Raw genomic sequence first — 12,843 nt, 5'->3', positions numbered from 1 at the left:
GGGTGGGCACAGAGCGTGGGGAGCTCCCCCCCAATGCTGCCCCTCTGGAGGTTGCTGGAAAGGCTTCAGAGCATACACTTTAAGTCTGGGGGTCCTGGCTTTCCAGCATTTGCTAACACAGAGGGCTCCGACTGCAGCCCCTTTACGGGCGTTTGACAGAAGGGAAGTCTGGTCATCCACACGCCCGGAAGCCTGAGGAGCCTCGGGTAGGGTCCTCACCAGCCACCTCCCGGAGAAGAGGGGACAAAGCCAGGGCACTCAGCCCCGGCTGAGCTCGAGTTTCTGCAAACAGATCCGGCAGACCCTGAACTTCCCGTCGAACACGCTCTGCTCGGGAGCTTCAGGCCACAGTGCTCAGCGAGGGAACGTCCACCCGCTAAACACGGCTAAGAGCTCCTGCCAGACGGGGGCCAGAAGGACAGTGGCCCATGGACATGAGGCTCGGGGAGACACGGAGCCAGAGCCCATGCGGGCAGCCGGGCCACAGACTGAAGCACAGTCGCGCGGCCAGTCGGGCAAGTGGGAGGCTTCACACCAGACGCTCGGGTTTGCTGCCACCGACTCAGAGCTCCAATCGAGAAACTTCAGAGTGGAGTGCTGAGAGACGGGCAGTGGGCTGCTGACTCCCACTGCGGGCTGAGTGACAGGAAACCGAACCTTCCTTGGGGCTACCAGAGAGGCCTGTCTGGGCTGAGAACCAGGGGCCAGAAAAGTCCAGACATCACGTGGCCCACCGCACCCTCCACTTGTATAGGAGGAAGCCGGAGCCCAGAGAGGTCAAGGGGCTTACCTAGGGTCACACAGCAATTCGGTGCTATTCTGTGTATAGACCTACACCTCTAGGTCCCAGTACTTTGAGGGAAATATTTGCAAGGATGCCTTAAAAAGTAGCTTCCTCAACACAGAACATCCTCAGTGCAGAGGAGAACAGCAAAACTGCAGGAAATAAAGGGAAGCAAGCGGGGAGGATAGGGAGGAGCCAGGCATCCTCTGTAAAGCCCCTTGTGGAGCTCCCTTTCTTTCTTTCTTTTTTTTTTTTTTTAAGATTTTATTTATTTATTTTGACAGAGAGAGACACAGCGAGAGAGGGAACACAAGCAGGGGGAGTGGGAGAGGGAGAAGCAGGCTTCCCGCGGAGTAGGGAGCCCGATGCGGGGCTCGATCCCGGGACCCTGGGGCCATGACCCAAGCCAAAGGCAGACGCTTAACGACTGAGCCACCCAGGCGCCCCTGGAGCTCCCTTTCTATCAGTGCTTTCTGACCTGCCTTCCCAGAGGGAGCGGGGGGGCTTTGGTTTCCTCCCCTGAACACAGCCCCAAGGCCCTGCGGTCATGTACGAGGGCGAGCCCATGGCGCCCGGGCCTGCACCGCCAGCACTTGGCCCCAACACAGTGGCCCCAGCAGGACAACAGGCTCCCTGTGCCTGGGAACCACAGGCAAATAACATGGAAAATATTTTCACTGCACTTTGACTGAGAGTGAATCTGACAACCTGCTTTTGGGAATAAAGATTTCCTGTTAGACTCTGCCAGAGCCAGCCTGACAAGCCGGTTTCCATGGAAACCCGGAGTGGCCCTCCTCTAGACCCAAATGAACACCACGGGGCAAATGAGGCAAAACACGCTAATTGTACTTTCTCCGTCATTTAATAAAACCATCAAAAGACAATTGCAGCATTAAAAACACCTATTTTAAAATCTTAAGAGCTCCCAGCTATTTTCTGGAGCAATTTGCAACAATCATGTCCCAGTTAGCTTAATATTTTGACAGCTGCCGGAGATGAATGAGCCCTCTCGAAGGCAAAGGTTTGCTGGTTGTCTGCCTCAGCATGTGCTGGCTCGGCTGCCTCCTGACAGGCGGCACAGCCCCAGAGGAGGGGGACACACAAGACAGGGGATCCCTGCCTCCTGGGGTCTCAGTCCCTTCCCCGCCCGTCAGAGTCACCCTGGGTCCACGGGGCCAGGCACTGCTGTAGGCAGTGGGGGGACTGCAGGGACAAGGAAGCTACCAGCCCTGCCCTCACACCCTAGGCACGTGGGCAGAAAGACACACGTCAGGACAGAGAGGGAGGCCACGAGAGACACAGGGTCCCAGAATAAGAGAGATCTGCACGGATCCAAACTCGGAAAGACAGAGGGAGGACAACAGAGATGCAGATGCACAGAAGTGGCAATTACAGAAAGAGATGCAGAAATGAGAGAGAGAGACAGACAGACCCACGGTGGTGGAATGAGAAAGGAGGCATCTGGCCCTTCAGAAAGAGGTTCTGGGGCAAGATGACCCAGACACGGAGAAGAGCCACAGCCCTCAGGGCTCCAAGAGCGGCTGCCCCCTTCATGTAACAGGGGAGGCCGAGGGTCAGGAGGCCCCATCTCGAGAAGCAGAGCCCAGTGGGGTCACAGAGCCTGCCCCCTCGTCCCGTGAGGGTGGACGCCCGCAGCACCTCTCCTCACTACCGGTTCTTCCTTCACAGGGCACATCAGATCTGTGTGCCCATCCTGCAGGGAAGAAGCGAAGCCGAGGCTGAGCAACCAGGTGCTTGGGGGGCGGGGGGGTACCTCCTTACTGGTCGGGGAGAGGGCTGCCATCTCGCCACCACGGCTCCGGGTGAGAGCCTCCTGCCCCACCGTGGGAGCGATCCCTTAGAAGTCAGGCAGAGCGTGTCGTTCTAGACAAAACCCTCTGTCAGCTTCCCATCTCCGCACAGAAACACAAATCTTCCCAACAGCCTCTGTTCACGTGGTCATTCGTTCACTCCAACATTCATTCACCTGTAGTTATTAGCTCTTTGTCTGTTATGAGCCAAGAGAAGCTGCCAGGAAGGAAGACATGACCCTTTCCCTCCAGAGTTCATGGTCGAGGGCAGGGCTCCTCAGCCTCAGCACAAGAACATGTAGGACTGGGTCACCCTTCGTGGTGGGGACCCCCTGTGCGTGCAGGCTGTGCGGCTGCATCCTTGCCCTCCCCCCACTGGATGCCAGCACCTCTGCCCCGATGGTGACAACCAAAATGGTCCCTTGAGAGTCACCATGCTGGGGGTCCAAAGCCGTGGGGCTGAGCTCCACTTTGTCTCCTGGCTTCTTCTCCGTCGCCCACAGGGAGACTTTTTTTCTGTTCCTCAGGGGCCCCTCCCCCATTTGAAGTTCCTGGCTCCTGCTGAAAATCACCATGAGAAAGCGACCCTGCTGGGACGGCCTGGGGGGGTGGGGAGCTTGAAGATAGAGAGCAGCAGAGACAGTGACTTCCCGTCAAGCCCAGCACAGCCCAGGGGAGGAGGCCTGGGCCACAGAGAGACAGAGCACGGGGAACGATGACAGGGACCCCAAGGCCCCATCGTGAGAAGACCATGCCCGGGACCCCTTTCTGTGCCACGGTCCCTTCAATGCCAGAGCCCCGGGCCGCAAAAGGGCCTGGCCACAAACACAGGGCACAGGGATGCTGAGTGTTCCCCAAGCACAGGCCCTTGCTGGGCTAAATCATTTACTGCACCACGGCCGGGCCTGCGGAGGTCACCGGGATGTTCCAGGTGGATAACTGTGCTCTAGGCCCAGGGAGGGAAGAAGCCTGAGCCCCTGAAAGATCTCTGAGCCCAGCACCTACAGGCAGCCGCGGCCAAGGAAGGGGCGAGGGGCATCAGGAGGCAGACCCAAGGACCCTGCCCTCTGCGTGGACGACGAGGGACCCAGAGGTGGGCAGCAAGGGGACAAAGGGGCCCGCCTTCCCCGTCAGCAGCCGGTTATAAAAAGCAGCTGCGCCACACTCCCCTGCAGAGCCTGGTGGGAGGATGAAAAGGGGTTTCCATGGTTACCACTCTGAGAAAGAGAATATTCAGATCAAACCAGAGTCAAAGGTTCGCCCAGTGAGCTTCAGCCTAAGCCTGGAATGCAGGGCCAGGGGTGCAGGGATAAGGGCAGGGCAGGGACCCCTCCCCCCAGCCAGTGGCCCCCCCACCTCCAGGGAACAGCAAGGCGGGTGGTGGTCGGGGGCGGGGGAGACAGCAGGGGGCCGGAGGGCGGCTTGTGCCCTCCCAGCCCACTGCCACCCCTCTGCCCCTGAGGAGCTGGTCACCAGGCCTCCGCCCGGGGAAGGCAAGAGGGGCAGTGGCTGCACCACCAGGCCCGAGCTCAAAGCCCACTGGGGGAGCACGCTGTCGGGACTCATTGCTTAACCTGTCCCTGCCTGCAGAGCAAGGATGGCAGAAGTATCTGCTCCTGGGTGGCGCTGGGAATGAAGGGACGTCATTCATGGTGGCGCCAGGGTCAGCCCCCATCAACGTGAGCTAGGCTGCTGCTGGCTTGGTGAGACGCGCGCACAAGTTACCTGTGAGGATGTTTTCGGACATCACATTGACCTGGACCTCCACGGAATGCTTGGAGGTGTAGGTGATCTCCGCACTGACGTGCGCCACCTCACCAATGCACATGGGCGACAGGAAGTCGGTGCGCTCGACGCGGGCCAGGGCGGCCACACAGCGCTCCTGCGGAGACCAGAGACAGGTTAGCCCCAACCCGGACGTGCTCCTCGAAAGTGGCGTTTCTTTCTCCCACTGTGAAAGTAACGCCATTTATTGACATCACACATTCCTAGTTGCAAAACCATGGGAGAGGGGCACCTGGGTGGCTCAGTCGTTAAGCGTCTGCCTTCGGCTCAGGTCATGACCCAGGGTCCTGGGATCGAGCCCCGCATCGGGCTCCCTGCTCTGTGGGAAGCCTGCTTCTCCCTCTCCTACTCCCCCTGCTTGTGTTCCCTCTCTCGCTGTCTCTCTCTCTGTCAAATAAATAAATAAATAAATAAACAAACAAACAAACCACGGGAGACACAGAAAGGCCTCATGGGGACACCAGTGGGATTCCAGTGGGACAGCAGTGAAGATTAGCAGTGGCTTCTTTTTTCTAATTTTTCTACAAAAGACGTGTATTACTTCCATAATGGAAAGCAAAAAAAGACATACTCATTATGGAAAATTTGGGAAATACACAATGAAGTAGACCAAGGAGGGAAAAAAATCACTCCTCCCATCCAAAGAGAACCCAGGGTTCTATTTCAGGATCTTCCTTCCCAGGCTCTTCTCCCCAAGAATGGGATCTCCCTGGTTCATTTGAGTTATTCAGTCTCATACAGTCAGGCAAACATAAACGTACTTGTCCACAACCTGCTTTTTTTCTACTCAAAACAAGGAAAAATAACCTGCCTGCATTATAAATACTGCTTTGCAATCAATATTCCTTTATTTAAGTGTTATTTGTCCTTCAAATAGGAACCCATTTGCAGGACTCAAAACTGAAAGGAAGGAAAGGGTATAGAGTACCCGGTATGCGTCTTGTCACTGGTCCCCAGCCATCCAGGACCCCTTCCCTAAGGGATCCACACGGCCACCAAGTACACCCACGCCTGGAGGGCCGTCTGGCACGCGACAGTCTACGCTGGGGCTTGTTTTCTATGGAAGGTGACAGACTTCCTCATTCTTCTGCATGGCCCTTTCCACGACTGACGTCACGACACCCCATTGCAAAAGTATGTTTAATGGCCAAATAGAATGGAATATTCCATTATCAGAGACTTGGGTCCAGTTGGGTCCATTTGCTTATTACAAACAATCCTTTGATGGGTGTCCTTTTACTTAAATCATTTTCAGTATTGGGGGCTGTTTCCCAGATTGAAGGGACACTTCAGTGTATGTTCTTGAAGTACTTCTCAACAGGACAGCAGTGCCTCTCTCTCCCCCATCCCCCCCCTGCCCCCCGCCGGGACTGGCACAAAGAACTGCTCAAACTGAATGACACAAGACGCTGGAGTCCCAGCTGTGGGACCTCAGATCCTCATTGCCAAGCAGAGCACTTGGCACGTCTATCTCTTTCTTCCGGGAACCAACCCTCTTTTCTAGGAGGCTGGGCACAGGTATGCCCAGGCTGGGTGGGGAGCAGGGAGTGGGGGATGGGGGCTCACCTCTGAGAGCCTGCCCATCCGGGCCTGCCTGCTCTGGTATTCGCTTTCCCAGCTAATCCTCGCAGCGCCCCTCGTCCACTGAGCTTGTGGTAACGGTCACTTTGAGCCCTGGTGGCACCTCTTGCGGAACCTGTGCAAAGTCCACCTGCCGCCTCCCGGACACGCAACTTCCCCGGCCCACGTCAAGCCGATGGGACCTGCCCCGCCTCTCCGGAGGGACAGCCAGGGAACCTGCACCTTCACACCTCCCGGGTGAGTCAGGAACACGGGGTTGGGGGTTCCTCCAGTTTCTGTTCCTATAAACGTGCCAGAGTCAGGTCTCAGCAAGCAGGGGACCAGAGTGGCTGGGAAAGGTTCTAGGGCTAAGTTGTGGTCACTCCGATCTGCACCGGCCTCCCCCCACTCGCCCCCTAAGTCACACTGGCACTAAACGAAGTGCGCCTCTAAGTAGACTTCTGTGGCTACAGCACCACCCACTGGCAGAAAGCTGGAAAGGCACCCGCAGAGCCGAGCAGCACAGGAACAGAGGCCCACCTCTGGGCGGCTTGGTGGAATTATCCAGGCGCTGTCAGCAACACCCAAACCGGAATGAAACCAGGTGTCCTCACTGGAGAGCGGTTAAACTTTGGTATGGCTACACTCACACATGGGTAGCACACATGCATATATATATGAATAATTTTTAATGGGAATGCAGCTTAGTCTTGGATGGACCTGAGCTCCATCTCGGTGTACTTCTTCCTGGGAGGAGGAGAGAGGATGAAATGCCGGCGTGCTGAGACGAAGGAGGTGAACGATGTGGGCAGGTGACACAGATTAGGCGACTACTGACCCTCTGACGCTCCGTCAGAGGGAGGGTCATCTGCTTCTGGGCCATGGCTGACTGCGGGTACACCAGGGGACCCGAGATCGCAGATCAGGCGGGAAATACTGGCATGCGTGGAGCCAGGCTCTGCACCTGGTGCGGGATTCAGGGGAGTGAGTCAGAGCGCCTGCCCTCGGCTTGGGTTCCGACAGGGGGACAGATGACAAATAATAGGACAATGCCCCCCGGTGGCAAGTGTTCTGAAGGGGGCAGTGTGGGAAGTGCTGGGGGTGGGGGGCAGCCTCCCCAGAGAGGGCGCATCCCGAGTGAAATGATGTCAATCGGGAGGAGGCAGGTATGGAGGTGTGTACCCCAGGGGAGGGGGGAGCAGGCGGGACTGCGCACAGCGGAGGCTGGGGGGAGGGGTGCACAGCAGGAGGTGCAAGCTAAGGGGTCAGCAGGGCCTGTAGGGCCAGGGGAGGTGTGGGGCCAGGACTCTGCTGGAGGGGCAGAGAAGACGAGCAGACTGGCTGACTTTTTAGTCCCTGTACTTCAGAGTGGTGTGAACTTTTGGCAGGTGCCATTTCTGTTCCCTTCCATGACCTGGAACATGGACACAGTGACCCAGGAGGAGACAGAGCAGTTCCCCACACTCTCCCAGGGAATGCTGTCAACACACACCTGCCACAGGACGCCCTCAGGCCTGGCACGAGACGCCTGGCAGAGGCCTCAAACCTGCTCTTCTGGGTTGGAAGCTGCTTGTTAGGAATCTTAAGCTTGGTTCTAAAAGAGAGAATGAATGTTTATAGGGCAGCCACTCCAGAGTCCTTCATAGGCAGGGCAGCCTAAGAGACAGGTGGGCTGCCTGGGGGCTCTCCACCGGTCTGGGGCGCGGGCAGCATGGGCCTGGGCCCAGGGCAGAGGCAACTTGACCGTGAGCTGTTGTCCAGGGGCCTAGCAGGGCACTGGGCCCGCCTCAGGCATTCCGTGAAGAACAGGTGCGACCCAAAAATTCAAAAAAGGAGCCAATGAACATCTATACGCAGTAGGAGGATCTCCAAGCTGAACACACACCTCTGGCTGCCTGTGCCTCGGACACAGCCCTGGACCTCTCTGCTTCGGGGGCTTAAAGCAGGAGGGGCAGCCCCCCTCCCGGGAGCGCTCTCATTAGTCTACCCCAGGAAGTGCCCTCCGCCGTACTCCCAGAGGTGACCAGTGTCACGGCGCTCGCAGGGCTCAGGGGGAAACCATGGGGGCTGGGCTCCAGGGCGGCCACGGCACGTGAAGCCAGGATAACAGCTGCTGATGCAGAGCCAGAACGGACAGCGAGGGGCCCTGGGCTCAACTCCCAGCTCTGCTGCTCCCTGGCTCTTGACCTTGTCAGACTCAGAAGTAAGTGGGGCCGGCAGGGTGCCACCAGGACCTGAGGGCATGATCCGTGGAGAGGGGGCTGAGCCGCCCCCTCTTACAGATGCGTGGGGATCAGACATGGGCACAGGCGGGTCCAGAAAGGTCCGCCCCACTACTATGACCGTTTGGCCAGCACCTGCCCTACTCAGCGGACGCCACCGTAGAGGAGACCCCTCTGTGGGACCTTCAGGAAGCCGTGTAACTTCTCTAGGCCTCCGCACCTCCCCCACAACGTGGGGTTAAGACAACGGTTGGGAAGATTCCGCAAAGAAAAGGTCAAGCACACAGTGTGGTCGCTGGTGCACCGTAAGTGCCTATTAAACGGAAGTGCTCCACAGGACACTGGCAATGAGCAGATCGCCAATGGGAGTCCACTGTGTTCCAGGCCTCCACCCGGATGCTGAGCATCCAGCAGGGACCGGAAGGCAAAAGTCCCTCCCTTCAAGGGGCTTACACTCTAATGGGGGTGGAGGGGAGAGGTGAGCAGACCAAAGATAAATGAGCAAAACGCACAATGTTCTAGGAGCGACACTGCTGTGGAGAACAGCTCGGAGCAAGGAGGGAGCTGGTCATCAGGAAAGGCCTCAGTGGAGGTCATATTTACATAGACTGGAAGGAGGTGGGGGGAGCCATGCCGCTATCTGGGGGAAGAGCAGCTCAAAGGAAGAGGGAAGAGGCAGTGCAAAGACCCTGGGGTAGGAACACTGGCCACTCATGCAGCAGCAAGAGAGCCAGTGTGGCCCAAGGGAATGTTAAAGGGAAGGCATGGGACAGGAGATCCGGGAGCTGGCCGGTGCTCAGATCCACAACTACCCAGCAGGTGGAGCCAATAGGATCGGCTACCAGTGTCCACAACGGAAGAAGAATGGGGTCACTGAAGGCCCCAGGTTCTGAGTGTGGGTAACCGGATGCCACAGTCATGTACAGAGGAGAGGGAGACTGTGGGAGGAGCAGCCTGGGGACAGGTCCAGGGTGTCTTTTCGGGCCCATCAAGGTCAAGGGGCCAACTAAGTATCCAGATGGAGCCAACCAAGAGGTCCCAGCTGGAAACAGAACCCCAGGGCTACATGACGGTACTAAAGGCATAGACTAGATGAGACCTCCAGGCGGGTGGGGTGAGGGTGCCCCCTCCCTGACCCAGAGCCCCAGCGAAGCCCCTCAGAGGCCAGCACTGGCCCCCATGCCAGTGTCTAACCACCTGGAGCTGCCTGGGGCTCACACCCCCTCCCAAGCCTGGAACTTCTGCACCCCTACCCTGGGACCACCAGTCCTGAGACCCCTGCAAGCCAACATGTCAAAATGATCCTTCTTGTACCCCCAGGCTCCCTCCGGGGGCTCAAAGCACAGGTTCGAGGCCAGGATTCATGGCCGACCTACCCCCAGCTTCCCCCCGTGGCCTCGGGCAAGCATGCAGCCTCTCTGTACCTCCACGTCCTCCCCTGTGCAACTGGGGTCACGGGGATAATAATGCAGTGTGGGGAGGATTATATGAGCAGAAGCACTTCAGAGCTTTGCAAAATGCTACCCAGCAGCAGTTATGTGGGCCCTCGCCACCCAAGGCTCCCCTCTCCCCCATTCCGCCATCCGAAAGTTCTTCTTCCCAGCGCCTGGCCTCTCCCGCCAGGCCTGCCCGGACCCTCCCTGTCTGTCTCAGGGGGCCGCCAGGTGCTGGGCCCTCACGACGGTGCTCAGAAGAAGCACCGCCCCACAGGCACAGGCCCATCCTCCCCGCCACCACCAGAGGGCGCACTCTGAACATGGCCTGGTTTGCCCGGGAACTCCCAGGGCACCTGAACAAATCCGGACTCCTAGCTGGGCAGGGGAGCCCCTCCTTCACAGCACACCGAGGTGTCCCCCTCGCCTGTGTCCACCCATTAAAACGTTCACCCTAGGGGCACCTGGGTGGCTCATTCAGTTAAGGGTCTGCCTTTGGCTCGGGTCATGATCTCTGGGTCCTGGGATCAAGTTCCACGCCAGGCTCCCTGCTCAGCAGGCAGTCTGCTTCTCCCTCTGTGCTCTCCCTCTCTCTGTCTCAAATAAATAGAATCTTTTTAAAAAAAAGATAAATAAATAAAATAAAACGTTCCCCCTGGCTTGGTGCCCACACACACAAGCACACGCATACGCACACACACGCGTGCATGCCGCTCTCTCTCTCCTTCCCGCTGCCCCTCCAGCCAGCATGCATTCCTCCTCTCATCACAGCAGGTGGCTGGTCCAGGCCCACGGGGACACAGGACACTGGACACAGAGGCTAGTGGCACTGCATCTCTGCTGGCCCCCAGGTGGCAGTGTGGCACAAGACAGACCCCCCCCCTCCCCGAGCGAGGCAGCTGGAGAAGCCTCGAGAGGAAAAGTCAGGTCCCTCGGGGCTGGAGGCAGGACAGGAGAGGATGGGCCAAATGCCCCCCAGCTGCCCAAGCTGCAAAAGCAGAAAGCCTGGCCCTCATTCCGGGCATTCCAGCAGGGCTTCGCTGGGCTTCCCTGGCAAGAGTGCCAGTGCTTGCCCAGGCCCCACCCTGCCCCTGGGGGTGTCGATGGGGCAGGGGAGGGGTCAGGCCCAGGGCAGCCAGGCTCCCGTGGATACTAGAAACCAAGACTCTTCTGGAAGGAGGGGGAGGAGCTTAAAGGCAGCTCTCAGCCAGCTCCCAGCTTACTCTCTGACTGTCTCCCATCCCTCCTCCTTGATGAGTCCCAAACGTCCCAAACCAAGCACCATTCCAACGGGTCCCATCCAGGGATTCCAGAAGTTCCCAAGGCCCAGGGGACAAAGGAGGGGAACACTCCAAGCAAACTCCTGTCCTGACCCAAGAGTGGTGCGATGCCACACACAGAGGGTCGCCAGGCCTCCTGGGCCTGGAATTTTCAGGTGATCCCAAGCAGGCTGGGTGACAGCCCGCAGATACTTACCCCATTCTGGCTGTTACAGTGTCGGGTGCTGATGATGGCCCCTGCCTCCTCGATCATCTTCAGGATGGTCCCACCGTGGACGTTGCCAGCCACATTGGCATCATCCGGTCGCATGATCCTAGGCCGAGGAGAGAGAAGCAGCAGGATGAGGCCCTTGAGAAGGATGTCACTCATGAACAGCGACAACCCGGGGTGAGGAGAAGGTCCTCCAAAGAGACCAAGGACTCCCGAAGAAGGAAAAAGAACTTTCCGGGAGTTTGGTCAGAGTGGGCTGCTGATCTGACAGCCCCAGACAAGGGGCTGCAGGGTCCTGTCTCCACGGGAGGGAGGGAGGGAGGCAGGAAGACAGCGGGACTGTATCCCCGGGGTCACAGGCACCCAGCCGGGAAGGGGTGAGAGCAGAGGCCTCTGGCAAAGGCAGCAAGGCGGCAGCATGGCCGTTGGGATTCCCAGCACACCTGCCCTTCCTGGTTCCCAGGCTCCCCAACGACCAACAGGGCTGAATGAGCACCAGGACATAGGCCGTGACCCCGTGGAAGACGACCCTCAGGAGTCCCAGAGGGGCTAACGCATGCAGCCTCGGCTTCTCTGAGAAGTGGAAACGTGCCACAGCTCTGAGACTCCTGTCAGCGGGGTAACACCCAGCACCACCTGCCCTGGCCTGCCGAGCTCCTTGGGGGCACCTGGAGGGGGCTAAGTCCCCCCGGATCGAGAGCTGGGAGCCCTCCAGGGTCGGGGGAGGGGACTGAAATGCCACCCATTGCCCCAAAGAGGAAAAACTACATCCCTGCTGTGGGCAGCCAGTGGTAGGGAGACTCCAAGAAATCTCTGGAATCCCAAGAAGCCAGCTTGGTGCTCCTACAGTGGGCAACCCCAGCCAAGCTGGCACCTTCCCAAACCACAGTCAGGCTAATGAAATCTGCCCTCAGCAGCCTCAGGCCTGGAGACAGGGGACGGGCAGAGCACACGCCACAGTTTCAGTGTGCCCGCCGACCACCTGGGCTCACCCAGCGCAGCCCCCAGGACCTGCACCCTCTGCTCCGGGGCTCGGGGCCAGGGAGCTCTGCCACCCTCTGGGGCTAGGATCTCCTGACAGCTCCACTCAGCAGCTCAGTCTAGCCAGTCAGACTCCGAGACCATTCCTGGCTCCCGCTCTTATGGGTGAGCTGGGCAACCTGACCAAACTCTCATTCTTCCACTTCCTTGTCTTTAAAATAGGCATAATAACTGAACCACTGCACTTGACCGGGGGAGGACAGACTCACGCGAGATAATGCAGATAACAAGCCCAGCCGCAGTGCCTGGCACACGGCCAATACAATGCATCCTCACCAGCAGTATTCTTCCCTCCGGGTAAATATTTACCCAACCGACTGCAAGGTTGGAAGCTCCAAGACAGAGCCAGAAGGTGTGATTTTCTCGGCAAATGAGCATGGACATCTTGCCGTGACTGACAGCGGACTGTTGCCCACCCCCAAGTGTGACCCCTTTGTCCTGGGGGAGAGCCGGCTGTGAGAACCGAGACCCACTCAGGTCACATGGCTGTCTGGCCCTGCCTCACTGACTTGGGGCAGCAGTCATGGTAACCTGGGCAGAGGCCAGGGGAACCCCAGAGAACCGGAAAGAAGCTTCACTTGGCTTCTCAAACATCCATTTAAAAATATTTCTTGAAAAAAAAAAGAAGAAAAAGAAGAAGGTAGCAGGAGGGGAAGAATGAAGGGGGGGAATCGGAGGGGGAGATGAACCATGAGAGACGATGGACTCTGAAAAAC

The 12,843-nt window shown here is 58.2% G+C and overlaps 1 protein-coding gene across 3 annotated transcripts in view; it reads right to left on the bottom strand.

Annotated features, from left to right (window-relative positions):
• ACOT7 (acyl-CoA thioesterase 7) overlaps nt 1-12,843 on the bottom strand; it is a 105,706-nt gene that overhangs the window by 58,953 nt on the left and 33,910 nt on the right. For all 3 annotated transcript variants that reach the window (XM_035019921.1, XM_035019920.1, XM_035019922.1), the window contains exons 2-3: nt 11,072-11,189; nt 4,321-4,477 (exon numbers count right to left, since the gene is read on the bottom strand). In XM_035019921.1, coding sequence (XP_034875812.1) covers nt 4,321-4,477; nt 11,072-11,189 — 275 coding nt within the window. The remainder of the gene's footprint in view (nt 1-4,320; nt 4,478-11,071; nt 11,190-12,843) is intronic.

Source organism: Mirounga leonina, unplaced genomic scaffold, assembly GCF_011800145.1.
Source record: "Mirounga leonina isolate KUSES-001 unplaced genomic scaffold, KU_Mleo_1.0 Mir_173, whole genome shotgun sequence".
Taxonomy (NCBI): Eukaryota; Metazoa; Chordata; class Mammalia; order Carnivora; family Phocidae; genus Mirounga; species Mirounga leonina.
The sequence above is the reverse complement of the archived record's forward strand: the minus strand, read 5'-3'. Positions and strand labels throughout refer to the sequence as shown.